Consider the following 22,161-nt stretch of genomic DNA (forward strand, 5'->3'; position numbering starts at 1 on the left):
TGTGGCCTTGGGAAGGTCGGGACCCCTGAGGCAAGGGAGACAAAGGCCGGGAGAGAGATGCAACAGGATTACTGGGAGGTGAGGAGAATGGTAGTAGTGAAGAAGTTAACCCTGCTGAACTTTTCTTGATAGGCACCAGAGAACTGAGGAGAGAGGCTCGTGGATCTCCAGGCTCCGGGCCAAGCAACAGGAACTGATTAGCCATGGGTAAGCAGCTCCAAGTCATAAGGTACTGGGCACTATCTGGAGGGCCACAAGTTTCCCATTCCTTCCTTGAACTTCTGCCCCAGACATGAAATGAAACAACACCTGTCCAGTCCTTCAGTTTCTTCTGTATGGTGAATGTTGCTATATTAAGAATGTTGACTTTAAGTCATGTTCAATTTCAGATATTTGCAGCAATGGTACAATTGGACTTCTGCATGGTCTAGAGCAGTCCTTTCCAACAGGTCGGTCGTGGGATGTCCCTGGTCCTGGTCGATCCTGGTCGATTACGGGATCCTGATGCCCCCCCCCAAAAAAAAGCAGCTCAACAACTTTGGCTCATCCCTCCCCCCAAAAAAAGCTCAAGAACTCTGGTCAATCCAATGGGTAGATCACTGTCATTTTTTTTATAGTGGGAGTAGATCGCAGTCTCTTGGAAGCTGGACAGCCCTGGTCTAGAGAATGAAGGAGGCTTTGACATCCTGGTGTTTGCCATCCTGGTAGATTGCCACATATCTATACCAATTGATCAATAAAGTTCTAGTCAAGCAAATCATTGGCATTTGACTCTATGCACCTTATTTGTGGCTTTCTGTATAGCAATGCATGATTATACATTCTCAATAACCTGACACACTAACATGTGTTTTTCAAGACACATTGGCTAGGATTCACGTAACCAGACCCACCACTTAGCCTTGTGCAAATGTTTCTGCTTGTGCAATGGGGCTTCCTCCCATCTCCCCCATGCTCCTCATTGGTCTGGAGAACCCCAAGAACAGCACAGGGGGTGAGGAGAGGGAGGGTTGTACTGCCTGACAAGCTGCAATGGTTGTGTTGGAGGAATTTCAACAGGGGCAAATATAAGGTTCTGCACATAGGCAGGAAGAACCAGTTGCACAAATATAACTTGGGGGACAGCTGGCTCACCAGCACTACATGTGAAAAGGATCTGGGGGTCTTAACAGACGCAAGCTTAACAGCAGTCTACAAGGTAATGCAGCAGCAAAAAAGCTAATGCTATTCTAGGCTGCATCAACAGAAGTCTAGTGCACTGGGCAGTGGAAAAGACTCCCTCAGGAGGTGGTGGGCTCTCCTTCAGTGGAGGTTTGTAAGCAGCGGTTGGGTCTGCCATGGATGCTTTAGTTGAGATTACTGCACTGCAGGGGGTTGGACTAGAATACCCTTCCAACTCCACAATTCTGTGATTCTAAGAATTGCTGGAGGATTGCAGCACTGAATTCCACCCACAGAATTTGTCATTCATGCTTTACCCTTAAAACTTCCTTATATAATTTATTTTATTTCATTAAATTTACATACTGCTTGATTGTGAAACAACCAACCACCTCAAAGCAGTTTACAAAAAGAATAAACCATAAAATTATTGATAAAAACAGTTAATGACAACTATTCAAAACATTCAGAGGAGAAAATAAAACTAGAGATAAACTAAAAACACACACCATTATTCTAATAGGGCAGGCTTGTCCACATAAGAGCACATTCCTTGATGTATGCAAAACCAGACCAACCCAGGCCACAGCCAGGAATAATATTTGAGCCTCTTCGGTTAGAAGGCTAATCACCCGATCAATGTCCTACTTGCTAGGCTCTTTCTCAGTTTGTGGTAGGAAGGTTATTTATTAATGCTTGGGCCATTCACATATAAGATAAATAAGATAGATAAATACAATGCAAAATCCAAGTCAAAGTATTGCATAAAGTAACATTACTGCCTAGAATCATACATAAAACATCTTCAAAATACTATGTAAATCGCATGTAGCATGTATGAAATTTGCAAACTGAAATTCAATAGATAAAAAACATTAATTATTAAAATATATTATGCTTAAATAAGCACATCCTCCAAGCAGTTGACTGCCATCTCCTTAACAACTCCTGCCCAGGTTTCCATTGCTGCTACGGCAAAAAGAGAGACCTTGTGGGTTACCCTACAATCTGTGTCCAACAGAAGGTAGAAAATGTTTTGTGGAATGGTATTGGATGAGTAAGAACAGATCCCAGAAATTTGGTGCTTGGTTCAGAATAAAGTGAACCAAAGAACAAATACTGAAGCAGTTCCTCAACTTCTGGGGCCCCACAAATACGCAAGCAGAGCGTCAAGGGAGTATGGGAGTGCTGACAATCATAGCTGTGGGCATTGTTTGGAAACAAAGGGCTGCAAATGCTTGCCTAAGCTTTGGAAATGTGAGCTTTGCAAGGTAAGCAGCCATTTGGTGGTCCAATTTGTAAAGTCTATATTAATTCAAAAATTTAGAATTATTAATGTGCTGTCTGGCAAGGACATTATATGTATTTTCCACCATGGAAAATATATAGAATGTCCTTGCCAGAGAAGACATTAATAATTCTAAATAATTCTAAATTTTCCAAATTCAGAGCAGAAAAATGATTGAATGGAGTAGGATATGAATAAAGCACCTTCCAATATTTTAAGTTCCAACTTTTGCAGTTTGATACCTGCTCCAAACATAACTTGGGGAATACCCTACCAGGTGACACTTTTATGATTCACCAGTATGGATGGGGAAATGGATGGGAGATCGAATGGAGGGGGAATCTACCTCTGCCCTGACTAAGGCTGAAGGAGTGCCAGGTGGAAGTCTTAACAATTCCCCAGAAATGTACCGTATTTTTCTCCCTATAGGACGCACATTTTCCCCTCCAAAAATGTAGGGGAAATGTGTGTGCGTCCTATGGGGTGAATCCAGGCTTTCGCTGAAGCCTGGAGAGCAAGAGGGGTCGGTGCGCACCGACCCCTCTCGCTCTCCAGGTTTCAGGAAGCTCTGCGCAACCCTCAGGAGACCGGCTCCGAGGGTTGCGCAGAGCTGTCTGCAGTCCCGGGCTCAGCGCAGCTCTGCGTGGCCGTCAGGAGGGGGGGTGCAAAGTCCCGCCCGGCTCCTGGTGGCTGCGCAGAGCTGCCTGCAGTCCCGGGCTCAGCGCAGCTCTGCGCGGCCATCGGGAGGGGGGCGCGAAGTCCCGGCCGGCTCCTGGTGGCTGCGCAGAGGTGCCTGCAGTCCCAGGCTCAGCGCAGCTCTGCACGGCCATCGGGAGCGGGGCGCGAAGTCCCGCCTGGCTCCTGGTGGCTGCGCAGAGCTGCCTGCAGTCCCGGGCTCAGCGCAGCTCTGCACGGCTATCGGGAGCGGGGCGCGAAGTCCCGCCGGGCTCCCGATGGCTGCGCAGAGCTGCCTGCAGTCCCGGGCTCAGCACACTTCTCCCCATCACCAGCCCCACAAGCTCGGGGGACAGCGGGGAGGCGGAGCGCACCTTCCCGCTGTTCCCTGACCTGGTTCTTCCAGCCCCGCACCTGGGGGGGAAATAATTTTTTTTTCTTTATTTCCCCCCCCAAAAAAAAAACTAGGTGCGTCCTATGAGCCGGTGCGTCCTATGGGGCGCAAAATACGGTATTTTGGAGGGCCTAGTTTAGCCCATCCTCAAATAGCCATCCTCAGACAGCCACACTGTACAGGATGTGAGCAATAACTTTACTTTGAAATATTTTCAGGGCTAGCACAACCAGATCTAAGAATTGCCCCAATTGTTCTCATAGCCACTGCTCTGATAGCTTCTAACTGGATGCCAAGATTCTTAAATACTTGGCATTGTTCAATTTGGTGACCATTAATAGACCATTAATAGACCAGTTCCTCAATTAGGAACAATAAACAGTTATCCGTATTAGTGGTGGCCAGTTTATAATACCACAATAGCAGGGTTGGAGTTTTTTGGCCAAAGTTCTTAAGCTTTTTTCTTTTTCTTTTTTAGCAAAATTGCAAAAAAAAAAAAAAGCTGTTTTAAGCTATTTTTATGGAAAGTGGGCAAAAGCAGCACTGCCAACATTGGCTGCCATACATCCGGGACATTTACAGGACATTTTCCTGATTTCCATCCAGACACTGCTAGAGGCAGTGGTATTCCAGATATGTCCAGGAAATTCCAGACGTATGGCAACCCTATACAACAGGCTTCTGTTGATCAAATCAAATACTGATGCTAAGTTGACAAAGGCAACAAGTAAGTGTTTGGTAGGTCCAGCAGTTGCTTATTGGGCTAAGAAATGCAAGACAGGCAGTGATCAATAGTGCTTTCCCTTTTCCTAAAACCAGCCCGTTCAGGAAAGATAATGTGGGTAATAGATTTCCAGTCGTCCAATTTGTTTAGCAAATATTTACTATATAGTTTAGGATCAGATCAAATGGTACATTGTTTGGTTTTGTAGGTTCAGGTGTCTATGCCAATTCCTTTAAAAATAGAAATTAGTTTGTTTCATGTGTTCACAGTCGAATAATGAAGAATACATTTTAATAATTTAAAATTTAAAAATTACATGACATTTCAGAAATGGTGTGGAACATTTCCCCTGTGGAAATTGCTCTTTTTACTTTCAGTTCCGTAAGTCACATGTTGATGCAACAGCTATCCCCACATGCCTTTTTTTTTTTTTAGTGTTTAATTAGACAATCTCTTGGATCAATATTTGAGCTAGATGACAAAAGAAATTGTTGGAGGAAACACACGGTCTTGAGCAAGCCTCAAAAGCCATTGAGCCAAGACAGGAAATCCTGGCAGGAAGAGCCAGCGTGCTCCACGACCCCTACACCAATCTGCGCGCTTCCCAGTGTGAGCAATACTTTATGGGGGAACACTGAGCAATTTCCCACAGGTACTTCGTCACTGTTTTAAGGCCACAAACCATCCGCTACACTCCATGTTTCCTCCTTGCCAGCTTCATTGGTTCTGCTCTAGTTATTTGCCTTTTAATCAAAGTTTGCCTATTATATAAAGTTATTTGCCTTTTATTTTTTTTAAAATGCCAAAATGGAGTAGGGTCTTAGGGCCACAAATATCTTCTGTTATGCTAGATACAGGCCATGGGTTAGCCAACCCTGCTTTACAAGAATAAAGGCAAGTCACTACAATTTAGCACCCACAATGCACTTGTGGCTCTGAAGCAGATAACATGTAGCAGCTCACTGCTAAGTTCACAAGCATTTGATCTGCCAGCTTTCTGGCTTACAGCTCACACTCTTAGCCACTGTGCTACCTCAACTCTGTCAAGATGTTCATACCGTTCTCCCCTCTGGTGGGTGAGTCCCTTTCTGCTGACCACTCCCCAAGGGATTCTTCACTGCTTTCCTCTGGAGATGAAACCACTTCTAGAGAATGGTGTCCATAACAGTACAGTTCTTGATGGCCAAGGTGGTCTGGCCCCTCCATGCTTTCTCCACCCATGCAGTGAGAAAGCCACGATTCCAACTTTGAATGAGATGTAGCTTGAGGGCAGAAGTGGGAAGAAATCACAGGAGTCAGCTCCACTATGGTAGACTCTGAAGAGTCACTTCCCATTCTGCCATGATGAAAGGGGACTTCAGGGAGCGCTGTGTGAGTCTCATCCTTCACGCCTTCCACATCAAAGTGGAACTTGTCTCTGCGGGCTTTTTCCATCACTTCCCACACTACCTGTTCCAGACGACTCATAGAAGATGGTACAGCAGAAGGTCCTTGAGGCCCTCCTCGGGCGGAAGTGTACAAGCACATCGTGGAAATGGCTTTTTGCAAACGCTTGAGAGGAGGCAGAGACTCTGGCTGGGAAGGAACATTCCAAGAATCTGGGATGTCTGGGAAAGCCCAGAACAATTGGGCAGGGGAAATCTTTTGGATGGGAGTCTTAGACACATAAGAGTAGAGGCAGAAGAAAGCATCAGCCGTTACAGCCAGAGTCTGGACTTGCTTGAACCGACCTGTGAAAGGAAGGATAGAAAGTGTCAGAGGAAAACCAATGTAGATCCAAGAGACCCTAGCTTCCGGCTCTTCCAGGTCACATCTGTATGGCAGGGACTGTACACACACCTGAAAACTAGGCCTGGTTTCATTTTCCTGGGTTCTAGTTTTTTTTCTGTCTTCCTCTTGCCTAAGCAAAGGCTTTTGTTTGGTCCTGTCTTCTGCTCCTGGTCCCAGTTCTACCTGCTTTCCTATGTTCTATCAAGAACAGAGGTCCTTTTCCATCACCTGCTACCTGAGCTCTTTTCAGATTTCAACCAAAGATGCCAAGGATTGAACATGGGAGCTTCTCTACATGCTCTGAGCCTCACCCTTTGATATCACAGTCCCAGAACTGCCAGCCATGAAATGCTTGTGGCACTTACTTGCTAACATCAAGCAAGGATCCTCCATCTCTAACCGTTGCACCTGGGCTCTGAGGAAGAGCTGGAAATCAATGCCCTCAGCTTGGGAGGGAACTGAGAAGAACCGAGATGGGATCCAAGATGCAGCCTGTGTCTCCTCTTGTATGAAGCCCAGGTTGCACAAGATGGTCTCAGCATCAGCTTCATAGAGATCCAGCACCTCAGAGATGCTAGGAAGAGAAGATAAGTGTGAATGCAGGAGTGTCCCAACTGATTACTGAACCATTTTCAGGTCATAGCCCCACAAACACCACTAGGTATGTCCGCAAGCCCCTTTCCTTCAGAGAATAACGGGCTGCATCTGTGGGATTTCCTTGTTGGTTTTGCAAGCCCCCTCCATAGAGGCTGGCCCCTCTCACTGTCCTCGGAGCTTGCTTACCGGTAACCTTCTCTGGCTGATATCCAGAGAGACCAGGGAGATTTTGATAGGCGACATTTTCCCAAGCGTGGGTAAAATGCACAACCCCTCCCTCCTGCTTCCGCAGGGGAAAGAAAATAAGTCAGAAATCTATTTAAGGTAAAGGTAAAGGTACCCCTGCCCATACGGGCCAGTCTTGACAGACTCTGGGGTTGTGCGCCCATCTCACTTAAGAGGCCAGGGGCCAGCGCTGTCCGGAGACACTTCCGGGTCACGTGGCCAGCATGACATCGCTGCTCTGGCGAGCCAGAGCTGCACACGGAAACGCCGTTTACCTTCCCGCTGGTAAGCGGTCCCTATTTATCTACTTGCACCCGGAGGTGCTTTCGAACTGCTAGGTTGGCAGGCGCTGGGACCGAGCAGCGGGAGCGCACCCCGCCGCAGGGATTCGAACCGCCGACCTTTCGATCGGCAAGCCCTAGGCGCTGAGGCTTTAACCCACAGCGCCACCTGCGTCCCTCCAGAAATCTATTTACATGATGTTTATTTCTGACATTACAGCACTAGAGAAAAACACGTCCTTTCAGTTCAGTTCTTCTAGTAAGTCTGACAAACTTCCTGAACATGCGCAAATGGAAGGTTTCAACAATCTGGCTGTCTGCAGTGGTGATGTTTCCATATACTGACACTCCTCACCCCCAATTTATCTTCCTCACAGCCTTGTGTGGTGAAAGAGGGTGCTTGCAATAATATTCATGGTGGTGTCTGGTAGAGAAAGCAAACACAGAGCCCTCTGTATGTTGTTGGACCATAATTCCCATCAGCCCCAGCCTGCTCAACTAACCGTCAGGGATGGCAGGAGCTGTGGTCCATGACATCCAGAGGGCACCAGGTCAGCTGCCTCCAATGTACAGACCAGAGGCTAGGTATCTCTGCTCCAATCACTGCTGGTTTGTTAGTGGTGTAGGTAGATCTTTAAGCCAGTCCAAGTCCTACACAATACGATCCATGCTTACCTGGAGCTGGTCTTGTTAGTGCTGCCTGAGAAGGCACTGGAAGTCATGCTGTGATCCAGATTGAGATGTTGGGAAGGCCAGAATGTATGTTTTTGGGACCTGCTGTGGAAGAAGAGACAGTGAAGAGACACATCTGAATGCATTCCAACATCCCTTTTGGTGTGCATGTAGGATGACCAAAAGGGAGGGCAAGCTGGCAGTCACAGCCAGCTGCACACTTGCACAAGACTGATAGTGTGACAACACCCTACAATGTTATTAGACAAATATGCAACCAGTATCTCATTTCAGAAATAAAACTAGAAATCTCAGGGGGGCCCCCGCTGCCCCCCAAAACAAATTTAAATTCTGGATTTGAGATTTCTCCAAACTTTGGCTCTAGCAATGCTAACCTCCTTAGCTCTTGTTTCTCACCTAGGCTCAGCTCTGTCTCTGTCCAGTAGCACCATTGCTGGAAAGAAGAAAAGAAAGGTCTCTCATGAGCAAAGGATACATTGCATTCCTACGAAGAGAGCTGACGGCCAAGGAGCATATTGGCAGAGTTGCACCATCAAATTAGCATTCTTGCCACCCATCCATGGGCCATCTGGAAAGAAGGCTTGCTCACACCCCCATCAATCCTCATCACTTACCTTCTGCTCCCAGGCTAAGGTCATCTTCAAAGCTGGTTCTGTTGCTGCAGGATCCTACAGGATAACACAAATACATAGTCACCTAGAGCAAGCATCCACAGGTGGAAAAGGGACTGGGTGAGATCAAAAGGCTGAGTGGCTTTTTCTATGCAGTTTTATTATGGACATGCCACAACACAGCTCTACATGGGCAGGGCTGTGTGAAGAACAGGAAATCCAAAAAGTGTAGAATTCAGCTTCCTAAAATGCTCAGATTTTTCTTTCTTTCTAATCCCTGTGAAAATAGGCTTGTAAATTTGCAAGCAATGCCTGCTGAAATCTCAGAAACCTAATAAGTTTCTGAATAAGATTTCCAGTGAAGGGGGGAGCAGTTTGGTGCCTTAGAATCATAGAATCATAGAATCATAGAGTTGGAAGAGACCACAAGGGCCATCGAGTCCAACCCCCTTGTATATCCCCTTGCTTTCCCCCTCAAATTAGTATGTATTATTGTTTAACTAACTTATGAATCACTTTTCAAAAGCATTGCAAGGCGAATTACAAGCAAACAATAAAAATAACTAAAGTGGGTTTTGAAACAATACCAGAAACAACAGTGGCTGCCTTTCAATATTTTTTAGAAAAAACATTGATGACTTCCGGTGCTTCCTGCCTTAATGGGTGCAGCTCCCACATTAGTGGAGATCATTTGCGGAGAAAAACAAGGATGATTTTGAGGTTAATTGTCCTTGCAAGTTCCCCCCAGGGCTCGGGGGGAGTGAGCTTCACCCGCAGATCGTTTTGGCTCTCACTCCAGCATGGAATCTGGGAGGCAGGAAGATGCTGGGAGCCAAAGCACTTCACCTAACGGTAACTCCCCGACACAGCCATTAAGATGCAGAGGCTCTTCTATTTATTAGGGTGAAATTGACTCTAATTTACAGATGTGTGCAGGATGGATGGGACAAGATTATAAACTGCCAAGTGAATCAGCTACAGAGTCGCAATGTTTAGAACTGGAAAGATCTCCTTTGTAGAAAAATATGGTATGTGAGGGGGGAGGGGAGCCCATGTTTGCTACATAAATGATTTGGCAAACCTCCCCCTAAATGCCAAAAAAACTGATAAAAAGCAAGAGGAGAAAAAGAGAGTGGGGTACTCGCAGGGAAACCCAGTTTTGGGGATCCGGAGCGACGTGGGGTGAGCGGCGCGGTGCTTCGAATTGACTGCTTCTTCCACGGAGCGAAGCCGCATAGCTGTTGCCAGAGAGCGCTGACTTTTTCCTGTGGACAATCTTAAAGCAACTACCCGTGAGTAGAGCGGAGAATTGGATTTTTAAACGTCTTAATTTGGTGTCGAAACGGGGACCTCTAAAACAGGAAGTCCACCTTCCCCTTTTGTAAATAGATTGAAGCAATGAGGATGCAAGCTGAAGCCTTGAAAAGCCTATTGTAAAGGACTAAATTTCCATCGGTAAAAAATCCTAAACCCCCCTTGGTGGCAAGAGAAGAGGGGGAAAAGTTTTGGACTGAGTATACCTGCAGGAGAGAGCGAACAGAGTTAAAATACCACCGCTCCGATCCTGGAAACGGGCTGCCAACAGGACTGACGTGTTCTGGAATGCTTATTGATCATGATTAGAACGTTCACTGACAGTTAGTTAAATAAGGAATACATTGTTTCCATTGTCTCCGTCTGCGTTTAAAAAGGAGTAAAAGTAACAGAAAATTGAAACTAACTTTATTGTTTGAATTGAGTTTAAAAGGACTAATACAAATAAAAACTGTTTCCCTCTAGAGGAAGCCCTTGAAAGTGTTACAAGAGTTGAGCTGGGGGAATTTCTAGCTGCAAGATAAAAAGCTGTGAGATTCTGGGGACCTTGAATCAGTTGAGAATGTCGACAGAAGAGGCCTTAGTGGTTTTATTATGTAAGATAAGTGACTCACTGGAACAGCTTCACAAAAAGGTGGATGTGGTAACTACCAAAATCAATAATTTGGGACAACAAGTGAGCACCAATACAGACACTATTCAGAAATTGATACAGGAATCTACTGTAAAAAATACTAAACTCCCTTTGGTGGCAGGAGAAGAGGGGGAAAAGTTTTGGACTGAGTATACCTGCAGGAGAGAGCAAACAGAGTTAATATACCACTGCTCCGATCCTGGAAACGGCTGCCAACAGGACTGACCATGATTAGAACGTTCACTGACAGTTAGTTAAATAAGAGGAATACATTGTTTCCACTTTTTTCATCTGCGTTTAAAAAGGAGTAAAAGTAACAGAAAATTGAAACCAACTTTATTGTTTGAATTGAGTTTAAAAGGACTAATACAAATAGAAACTGTTTCCCTCTAGAGGAAGCCTTTGAAACTGTCACAAGAGTTGAGCTGGGGGAATTTCCAGCTGCAAGATAAAAACCTGTGAGATTCTGGGGACCTTGAATCGGTTAAGAATGTTGACAGAAGAGGCCTTAGTGATTGTATTATGTAAGATAAGTGACTCATTGGAACAGCTTCACAAAAAGGTGGATGTGGTAATTACCAAAATCGACAATTTGGGACAAAAAGTGAACACCAATACAGAAACTATTCAGAAAATGACACAGGAATCAACTTTGACATGGCAAACTGCGGAGAAGGCTAGGGAGAAAGTTATTGCCGTTGAACCTAAAGTAACACAATTGGAGAGAGAGAGAGTCCCAGCCTTACAGATGCAATTTGATGACCATAAGTTGATGCCTGCTATGATTGAATTTAAAGAAAATCAGATTTTGAGGATCAGAGCCCTACTTGAACTGGAGAAGGAAAGTTTGATAGATTTCCTTACACAGGAATTTGATGATTTTTGGGACCGGGACTTGGGTCAAGAAGAGATTAAAACTGTGAGGGCCTTCGGACTTGGAAGAGGGGGGGAAAAAGAGAAGAACAAAATAAGAGACTGTTGGAACTACCAGAAGACCTTAGAAGAACAACAGTCAAGACTGGAAATTTTGAAAGACGTCCTGAAATACCTTTTGGATCTTAGATTTAACTACGGAGATTTGGTTGCCCTGTCGAGAAGGAATAAAATCATCTTTAGGTGGGAGTTTCCCCGAGATCTACTCTTTAGCCTCAAAGGAAGGAAAATGAAAATAAGATCAGTGGAAGACAAAGTAAAGCTCATGTATAAATATGAAGAAGACTCGCAGAAGGGACTTGGAAAAGAGTTTAGAGCATCGGACAGAAGATCACCAGGCTGATGGACTATAGGGAATTGGCAGATATGACTGGCAGAATCCGGGACCAGGGAAAAGAGTCAGTGGAAGAAGATTGGAAAAAGTTTAAAGACTATTTATAAAAATATTGTAAAATTAATGAGTGTTAGAAAAATGTTGGAAAGGAGTTATATGGCTTTAGTAGAAATGTTACAAGGAATTAAGTACAAATAGATTATTAGAGTATTAAAGGGAAAATAAGGTTAAAATATGTTAAGACAATTATATATTAAAGGGAAAAATAAGGTTAGAATATGTTAAGATAAATTACAGGACAGAAAACAGAGGAATATGGAAAGGAATTGCTGAAACAGTTAATTAAAGTGGAATACAAAAAGGGAGGTGCGAGGAGGTCGTTGAAAGAAGTAAATGAAAGTTAAGATACTGAACTTATTAGATGTGTTTTAAATTGTGTTTGTTTGGTTTTGTTAATTTAATGTTTTGGGGTTGGTGTTGTGTGGTGTTTTTGTTTTTGTATTGTATTGTATTGTTTTGTTTAATTCCTTTTCTTTCTTTTGTAGTCTTTAAAATGTTAATAAATATTATTATTTTTTTAAAAAAGAAAGAGCAAGAAAGTGTAAGTAGAGATGCTTCGTACGACATGATCAGAACAGGAAAAATGAAGAAACAAATGGAAAAATAAACTTCTCACACAGGGAATTTACAGGATACAGAACTCCTTCTGCAGAAATAAAATTTATTAAATGTGTTAATACGAATGGAAGTCCAGAACTCTGTAGTTGTTGATAACAGACTACGATCAGGACTCAATGTAATTGGATTAATCAAGATTTCGGAAGCAGGAAGAAATAATAACTTTGCACTCCGAAACCCAGCACACAGGAAGTCACACAAATTGTATAATTGGCTTTATAATTTATATATATTTGGATATGAATTGTAATTTGACATTGGTAAAATGTAGCTGTTATTGGACTTCAGTAATTGAAAATTAATAAAAAATAGAAAAAAAATAGAAAAAACATTCATTGGTTGATTGATTGATTATATTTCTATGTTGCTTTTCATTCAAATGAATCCCAAAACAGCTTACAAACAATAAAAAAAATAGAACATCACAAATACCGCATAAATTATATAGAATAATTAACAAATCATCAATAAAAACAAGTACGACCTATAAAACACTCTTAACAAAGCATCAACTAAAAAATGAGCTAAACATCACAATTAAAGCAAAAGTAATATTATATTATATGCCCTTCTAAAGGTTCATGAATGAGGCCTGTGTACATAACCATACATTAAAGTACATTTGAAGCACACACACCCAAGAATCCTGGGAACTGTATTTTACCTATCAGAGAGCTACAATTCCCAGCACCCTTTAATAAACTACATTTCCTGGGACTCTTTGTTTGGGTGTGCACACGCTCAAAATGTGCTTTAAATGTATGGTGTGTGTGTGCAGTCCAAACTTCAGCCTACCTTACTTCATGTTTGAGAAGGCAGACTGAGCAAATTGCAGAAATCGACCGAGCAAATTGCAGACCGAGCAAATTGCAGAAATCACTTACCAGCATAGGCACCTGGAGCAGAGATGCTCTCTGAGAAGGGGTCCAGTGAAGAGCTGAAAGCCAGAACCAAGAGCTGCATCATTACAGCTATAGGAGTTCCTAAATCATTTTGCCATTTTTCTCCTAGGACCTAGCCGGAACATCACAGACAATTACGGTAAGTCCCACTCAGCAAACAGTGGCACCACCAGGCAGAGCAAGGCAGCTGCCTCAGGCAGCAGATGCCAAACTGCAGGGGATGGATAGAGCTCTGAGTGCCACCTGGCTACCCTGGGACCCCTACACTAGCCTCCTGTCCTCTAGTGCAGTGGAGGATACCTTCCATTCACTAATACTGAAGGAAAATCCCAGTCCAATTGGCTTTCGTATGTTCCTTGGGAGACAGCAACATCTTGTCCTTCACCTCAGGCAGCAAAATGTCTTGAACTGGCCCTGGTTGCCTTAAGTGCTAACCTCCAGTTCACAGATCTGAAGCCCTACAGCCCAGGAAATCCACAAATGAGAATGCCAATACTGTGTATGGAGTGAAACTCTACACCAGGTGTGAGGAACCTTTGGTCTTCCAGATATTGCTGAACTACAACTCCCATCAGGCCCAGTAAACATGGACAATGGCCAGGGATGGTGGGAGTTGTAGTTCAGCAACATCTGGAGGGCCAAAGGTTCCCCCTACCTGCTCCAGACAGTCACTCTATCCTGAGTTCAAAAGTTCTAAAACCTGGGTGGGACCAAGGAGGAGCAAAGGCCAGAGCCAGGTCACTTGATGGTGGAGCCAAGGAATACAGCCTAGTATTTGGGGGGGGGCAGCTCTAGGACCTCTTTTGCTAGGCCTGATTGTAGAATGCAGAGCAAAAGCAGAATATTCACAAAAACTGGCAACTTAGAAATGAAAATATCTGAACGGGAACAATGGTTAGTACTAGATTTCTTCACTTTGAACTATGCAATTGCTCCCCACAGTAGAGCAGACATGAATAAGCTTCTTTTGTGCAATGGAGGCGTGACCATTGGCTTCAGAGTCAGTACAGCACTGGTCATCGACCCACTAGCGGGTTGCAGGTGGGTCACAACAGGAGCACCTAGAACCATGCTCCATATTCATTTTTTTCTGGAACCATAAACCTTCTAGGTCCTGAATAGCTGGGAAGAAGCAAGAACACTCTCTTTCATCTGGGATTAACAGGCTAATCGTAGGTATGTTTAATCTCCCTGCAGCTGAGATTAATGTTAGGTATGTACAGTTGAGATTCCTGCATTGCAGAGGCTTGGATTAGATGACCCTTGATGTCCCTTGCAACTCTAAAATTCTATGATATACAGTGGTGCCTCGCAAGACGAAAATAATCCGTTCCACGATTCTCTTCGTCTAGCTGTTTTTTCGTCTTGCGAAGCAAGCCCATTGACGGCTTAGCGGATTAGTGCTATTAGCGGCTTAGCGGCTTTTAGCGGCTTTTAGCGGTTTTTAGCAGCTTATCGGCTTAGCGGATAAACAGATAAGCGGCTTAGCGGCTTAGAAAAAGGGGGGGAAAGGGAAAAAAAGTCGGAAAAACTCGCAAGACATTGTCGTCTTGCGAAGCAAGCCCATAGGAAATTCGTTTTGTGAAGCACCTCCAAAACGGAAAACCCTTTCGTCTAGCGGGTTTTTTGTCTTGCGAGGCATTCGTCTTGCGGGGCACGACTGTATAGGATTGGAGCCAAACTCATCTAACTGCAGCCCCTTATTTATTTGCTGTATTTCTATATGTAGAGGTGTGCCAACTGATTTCTGTGGTATTTAAGCAACTATGTGTTCCATGGAGCACAATATTGGTATAGTTGGATGTATACACAAATATATATGATGGCCAGTTCAAGATTATATTTCTCACACACAATGAAATTAACTGTAGTCTACGACAGTTTATGTTATGTTTGCTAGTCTTTAAAGTGCCAGGAAAAAAAAACTCTTAGTTGATTTTGCTACAACATACCAACAAGGCTACTGCTCTGGAAATTGTTATGTAGATGCAATTATTTCACACATCAAACAAAACAATTACTCTCCCTAGTGGGGCATCTGTAAACACACATCAGATTAAAAAGTTGATTTCACGAAAGGCAGCAAATGACATGTAGACTGTAGAAAATCTTGGAAAGCTTCATTTCAAAAGATGCATTTCCCAATCCTTGCCATCTAGAAATGTTTTATATTTAGATTCCATAAATATTCTCTCCGCCACCCATGTCGTTCCTGTGCTTTTTGAGCTTCGGATTGTCAAAATGCAATGGAAACTACAGATTTAAAAGGCAGGAAAGTAATATAGGCAGACTTTTCTTAAAAAAATTAATGCTGTGTTTTATTGTATTCCATAGGAAACTATGTGTGTGGCCATTCCAAGGGAAAGTAAACCTTTGGTATGTCTGGGTTTAAGAAAAAGGAATTTGGTAAAGCTAGTATTGTTGTTACCCTGGGCCCCTTTGGAAGCCACACTTCCATAATGCAACAGTTACTGAAATGAAAAAGGAACGTTAGAAATCAAGGCAGAAGCTCTTGCATTATCCCCAGTAAAACTAGTACAATGAACTGAGTGTGATTAGGAATCTATAGTTCTCCAGATGTTGCTGTACCCCAACTCCCATCATCTTCGACCATTAGCTATGTTGGCTGGGGCTGATGGGAGTTTGAGCCCAAGAACCACATGTTCTTTATCCCTGTTGCAAAGTATGTGCATATCTAAAAATGCCCCTGATTCTTGAAATAAAAATATAACTTCTGACAATGTCATGATCCTTTCGGGTTGTGACCTCCTCCATGACCTCTCTCAGGTAGACTCACCTGCATTCCTGCAGCCAGCTCTCAATCTTATTGGATGAGCTCCCTGTTGGAAACAAAGAAAAAGTGCTAGGGCTCCTCACAGACTGGATAAGTTACTGTGATGATCCACATCTCCGCTGAGGCCAAATGCAGCCATCTAAGGCTTGTTAGCCAGCCTCTCAGCAAACCACATGGGCAGGATGTCTGATGTCGCCACTACAGAGGCAGTAGCAAAAGAAGAGGAGAATGAGGAAGAGGAAGAACACCTGAAAGTGAGTAATGGAATGAATGTGGTTTAAACATATGAATAACTAAATGAACTCATTATTTGGTAGTCATTATGGCCCTGTGAGCCCTTATTGCTGCTGAACAGCTGCATAGCAGTGGAGGGTGCAATTTGCATAGAAGCAGGAGGAAGAATGCTTAACCCTTCCCTTCCCTCAACTTTAGCTCTACAACCACCTCCTCTAGCATCTTTCCCTCCAGCTGCCTGATTGCTTTTCCTTAAAAAAAGTGTGTGTATACACACACACACACACACACACACATCAAATATACAATAAAAAAGAAAAAACATACATACATACATAAAAAAGGAAAAAGGAAAAGACCTCCAAAACAAACATTTTCAAATACACTTCTACATAAGGAGTACAAGCCGCCTCTGACTGCTTTTCTACATGGTTGCCTGCTGTGCTGGACCTCTTTTCTCCATGCCCAACGAATTCTGCGGGGCGCCAGAAGGCTAAAAGGGAAAAAACCGAGCCGACACTCGGCGGAAGCGGTGCACGCGCCCTCACTCACTTGGCGCAGGCCCGCTCACTTGGGGTGCTGCCTGCTGTGGCCACCACGGCAAGAAGCAGCCAGCTGAGCCGGGAGGCGCCTGCCCTCCAGCTGCTGCCCGCCTCCTCCAGTCCTAAAAAAAGGTTGACAACTCTGGGAAGGGGGGGGCACCGGAGGGATATTTGCACCACAGCACCAGATATGCTTAAGACGGCCCTCGCTCTGACACCAGATGTAAGCTTGGGGTACCATTCTAGACTCTGGAACTAACAGTCTTGCACTGAACCATGGTCATGAACACTTACTTTAAAATGCAAGGAAGTCTGCCCTGTTGCATTTGCAGGCCCTCCTGCTGATTTGGCTGAGGGAGGCCCTCACCTGCTGCCACAAAGTGCCTCCTTGATAACACTGCTGAGTAAGTGCAGCAGAGGAGAATGCAGCTCAAGGTGGCTCTCACAGAGGAGGAAGCAGGGTGGAAGAGCACAACATCCCTTTCTAAAGAGCCACATTCCTGTTTCCACCCATCGTTTATTCTTTGCACACAACCCATGTTCTGAGAGACAAGGAAGCGCTGCCATCCTGCCCAGTGAGTCCACTTAGAAAGCAACACACACAGAAGCTGCTGCATTCAAAGTGGGTCTCCCCCCGCCCAGAAAATGCACTTTTTTTATGTTTGCTTTGCCAATAACATATGAGTTGCATAACGTAACATGGGTGTTATTTTATTTGTGCTGAGGGGGGGGAGTGGAACTTCTGCCCATTTTCCATACTTGTAATAGAAAAAGAGAAAGTGAGAGAAAGAGGGGGAGGAAGAAGTGCAGAGGGAATATTGAAATGGCTCAGGGGAACGCATGGGTGCCTGACTACACAGGGGGGGGGGCTGACAGCTCAGTGGTGGAGCTCATGGCTTGCTTTAAAAATCTCTAGAATCTCAGCTAGCAAAAGGCTAGGGTGGGGTAGTGCCCTCCAGATGTTGCCAGGCAGTTTAGCCCTGGCCAGCATGACCAATGGTGAGAACTGGAGTTCAGCAACATCTGGAGCAACTTTTGTCTCCATGGACCACTTGAAAATGCTAATGATGGGCCACTTAATGAGTTTTCTGCCTGCTGTAGCGTTTGTAATGTAACATACTAGATGCTGTGCAATTTTTAATTGTCTTTTATTTAATTTTTTTATATATATATTTATTAAAATTTTTAAACATAATTGCAAAAATAAAAAACAATAAAACATATATCATAACATATTTTCTTAGCTTCATTGGACTCCCTTACGTCTCCCGCTCCCACTTGCATCATTGTCAATTCTTACCCGCAATTTATCATCTTGTTTACATTCTTGTATCTCATTCATTTAAAATATAATCTAATAATTCTCCCAAAGGTTTATATTTTTTCCTCAATCTCACTTGTCATCCTAATTCCATCTAGTTTAGTGGTGCTCAATTATTTATGATCTAGCATCCTTCTTAACATTCAACCAAATTACAATGCTTTTTTAAATAAATCTTAAATTTCTTCCAGTCTTCTTCAACTTTCTCTTCTCCCAGGTCTCGGATTCTGCCGGTCATCTCGGCTAGTTCCATATAGTCTATCAGCTGCATCTGCCACTCTTCCAGTGTGGGTAGATCTTGGGTTTTCCAGTGCTTAGCGATAAGTATCCTTGCTGCTGTTGTTGCATACATAAAAAATGTTCGGTCCTTCCTTAACACCTTCTGGCCGACAATACCCAAAAGGAAGGCCTCTGGTTTCTTAGTGAAGGTATACTTAAATACCTTTTTCAGCTCATTATATATCATTTCCCAGAAAGCCTTCACTCTAGGGCAAGTCCACCAGAGGTGAAAGAATGTTCCTTCATTTTCTTTACATTTCCAACATTTATTATCAGACAAATGGTATATTTTGGCAAGTTTAACTGGGGTCATGTACCATCTATATATCATTTTCATTACATTTTCCTTCAAAGCATTACATGCAGTGAAGTTCAACCCAATGGTCCACAACCTTTCCCAGTCCTCAAACATAATGTTGTGCCCAATGTCTTGTGCCCACTTTATCATAGCCGATTTAACCATTTCATCTTGTGTATTCCATTTTAACAGCAAGTTATACATTCTTGAAAGTACCTTAGTCTTAGGCTCTAACAGTTCTGTTTCCAACTTCAATTTCTCCACCTGGAACCCTAACTTTTTGTCATTTTTAAAGACTTCTTTAATCTGAGCGTAGTGTAACCAGTCTCGCACTTTATCCTTCATTTTCTCCAAACTCTGCAATTTCCAATTGTCTCCATCTTTTTCTAGTATTTCCCAATATTTTGGCAATTTGGCCTCCATATTGGGTCTTTTTCGGGCCTTAGCTTCCAGAGGTGAAAGCCACCTTGGAGTCTTATTTTCCAATAAGTCTTTATATTTTGTCCAGACATTAAACACTGCTTTTCTGACAATATGATTCTTAAAGGCCTTATTGATCTTAACCTTGTCATACCATAAGTATGCATGCCAACCAAAAGCATTGTTAAAACCTTCCAGATCCAGAACGTCAGTGTCCTCGAGAAGTAGCCAGTCTTTTAGCCAGCAGAAAGCTGCGGCCTCATAGTACAACTTTAGGTCTGGCAGGGCAAAGCCCCCTCTTTCTTTCGCATCAGTTAATATCTTAAACTTAATTCTGGGCTTTTTGCCCTGCCAGACAAACTTAGAGATGTCTCTCTGCCACTTCCGGAAGCACTCCGTCTTGTCCACAATCTGTAGTGTTTGAAACAAAAACAACATTTTTGGCAATACATTCATCTTAATAGCAGCAATTCGGCCTAACAAAGAAAGTTTCAATTTTGTCCAACTGTCTAAGTCTCTTTTAATTTCAGACCAACATTTTTCATAGTTATCCTTAAAAAGACTCAGATTTTTTGCTGTTATGTTTACCCCTAGGTTGTTGTTGTTTAGTCGTTTAGTCGTGTCCGACTCTTCGTGACCCCATGGACCAGAGAACGCCAGGCACTCCTGTCCTCCACTGCCCCCCGCAGCTTGGTCAGACTCATGCTGGTAACCTCGAAAACACTATCCAATACCCCTAGGTACTTTACTTTTTTAACCACAGTTAGTTCTGTCTCTCTCTGAAACCGTTCTGACTCTGTATCTGTCAAATTTTTTCCCAGCACCTTAGTTTTCTGTTTGTTTAATTTAAATCCCGCCACCCGACCAAAGTCTTGAATCAATTGTAACACTCTTTTCGTACTAGATTCTGGCTCCTGCAGGGTCAAAACTAGGTCATCTGCAAAAGCTTTAAGTTTGTATTGTTTCGCTCCGACCTGGATTCCTTCCACCAACCGGTCCCCTCTGATCATATTCAAGAGCACCTCCAGAACCGAAATAAATAGCAGAGGGGAAATGGGGCAGCCTTGTCGTGTTCCTTTTTCAATTTTAAACTCTTCTGTAACCACATTGTTAACTATCAATTTAGCTTTTTGTTCTGAATATATTGCATCAATCCCATTCTCAAAACCCCGTCCCACTCCCATTTCTTTTAAATTTCCCTTCATAAATTTCCAAGAGATATTGTCAAAGGCCTTCTCCGCATCTATGAAAATTAACACTGCTTTTGTATTTATGTCTGTTTGCAAAAGTTCCAAAATGTCAATGATATTCCTTGTGTTAGCAAACAGGTGTCTACCTGGGAGAAAGCCTGCCTGGTCTTTATGAATTACTTCATTTAATACTTTTTTGAGTCTACTTGCCAAAACGTCTGCAAATATTTTGTAATCCACATTTAAAAGGGAGACGGGACGATAGTTCTTAAGTTGTGTCTTTTCGGCTTCCGATTTTGGTATCAATGTGATAAAAGCTTCTTTCCACGATTCCGGCGCCTTCTTCCCCTCCATAATTTCATTGCTGACCTCCATCAGTGGTTGTATCAGATAGTCTTTTAATGTCTTGTAGTACTTGGAGGTCAGCCCATCTGGCCCTGGGGATTTGCCCAATTGCATGTTCTGAATGGCTTGTTCAATCTCTTGTCGTGTTATTTTGCAATTCAGGATTGATCTATTTTCTTGTGACAATTTTATTAGTCCATTTTTTTCCAAAAATTGTTTAATCTCAACCTCATTTTGCGGCCCTTGAGTATATAATCTTTTGAAATATCTCTGGAAGCACTTTCTGATCTCCACAGGGTTCTGAATATTTCTTCCTTCAATTTCTAAATTTGTGACTGTATTTAGTTTTTGTCTCCTCTTCAACTGCCAAGCTAGCAGTTTCCCACATTTATTTGCCGATTCAAAAGTTTTTTGTTTCATTAATTTAATCTTCCACTCTATTTCCTGGTTTATCAATTTAGAATATTGTGCTTGATGAAGTTTGATTTCTCTCAGGGTCGGCTGTGACTTCGGATTTGATCTTAACTTCTTCTCCAATTCTTTGATTTTCTCCAATATCTTGTCTTTTCTCTCATTCTGTATCCTTTTCTTTACAGCATTCTGTTGTATCAAGAACCCCCTCATTACAGCCTTACTTGCGTCCCAGATAGTTCTTTTTTCCACCGTAGTGTTCATATTTATCTCAAAATAGTCCTTCAAGGCTTTTTGGGCCTTCTCAACAATCTCCTGATCTCTAAACAAATTGTCATTCATCTTCCATCTAAAGGAGCCGGTTGGTAGTAGTGTCATGTCCATCTTCGTTGCATTATGGTCGGAGCAGGTCTTTGGGCAGATTTCCACCTTTCTGACCTTGGGTGCCAGACCTCTAGTTATCCATATTTGGTCGATTCTTGTCCAAGTCAGCTGGGCTTCAGAGAAAAATGTTCCCTCTCTTCCCAAGGGGTTCTTCGTTCTCCAAATGTCAATTAAGTCCATATTGTCTGTCATTTCAAAAAAAGTCTTTGGTAGTCTGCCGTCCTTTGTAACATTTTGGCTTTGTGACTTATCCATGTTAGTTGATACGACCCCATTCATATCTCCCATCATAATGATGTTGTCATAGTCCAGATAATCCAGCATTGTCTCATGCAACTTCTTGTAAAATTCCGATTTCCCTTCATTTGGTGCATAAATTCCTAATAACAAAATCTTCTCTCCTTGATGTTGTATCTCAATTGCTAAAATTCTTCCATGTTCATCTTTAAATAAGAATTTGGGTGACAGGCTATCTTTTGCATATATCACCACGCCTCTCTTCTTTACTCTGTCCGAAGATATTTTAATTGTCTTTTATTGCTTCTTTTGTTTCCCTGCATATGCTATATATTTTACTGTAATGCAGTTTGCATTCCATAGAATTCAAATGGCAAGGTAGAATCATAGAATCATAGGTAGTACTAGAGAGCTTAAGAAATAAAAGAAGCAATAGAGATGCAATTTAAAATCTGTATGAGTACTGAATGTCCCATGCTGTGGACCACCTGA

At 43.0% G+C, this 22,161-nt stretch overlaps 1 protein-coding gene and 1 long non-coding RNA gene across 4 annotated transcripts in view; one reads left to right on the top strand and one right to left on the bottom strand.

Moving 5' to 3' along the window:
* Nucleotides 1-22,161, bottom strand: part of LOC307211310 (protein TESPA1-like) — a 173,694-nt gene that overhangs the window by 145,563 nt on the left and 5,970 nt on the right. Inside the window, exons 3-9 of one of the 3 annotated variants that reach the window (XR_013836376.1) lie at nt 16,012-16,054; nt 13,197-13,249; nt 8,423-8,476; nt 8,205-8,241; nt 7,791-7,892; nt 6,378-6,586; nt 3,721-5,972 (exon numbers count right to left, since the gene is read on the bottom strand). Coding sequence is in view for 2 of the 3 variants with exons in the window: in XM_079967838.1 (XP_079823964.1) it covers nt 5,272-5,972; nt 6,378-6,586; nt 7,791-7,892; nt 8,205-8,241; nt 8,423-8,476; nt 13,197-13,249; nt 16,012-16,054 (1,199 nt within the window). In the remaining variant the exon portion in view is untranslated. Of the gene's footprint in view, nt 1-3,641; nt 5,973-6,377; nt 6,587-7,790; nt 7,893-8,204; nt 8,242-8,422; nt 8,477-13,196; nt 13,250-16,011; nt 16,055-22,161 lie in introns of those variants that run through there. The other 2 variants (XM_079967839.1, XM_079967838.1) reach the window with 2 other exon arrangements.
* LOC307211343 lies at nt 58-776 on the top strand. Its single transcript, XR_013836384.1, has 2 exons — nt 58-207; nt 390-776. It is a non-coding gene; the product is annotated as an uncharacterized lncRNA (long non-coding RNA).

The sequence above is a fragment of the Podarcis cretensis genome (genome assembly GCF_951804945.1).
Source record: "Podarcis cretensis genome assembly, chromosome: 2".
Taxonomy (NCBI): Eukaryota; Metazoa; Chordata; class Lepidosauria; order Squamata; family Lacertidae; genus Podarcis; species Podarcis cretensis.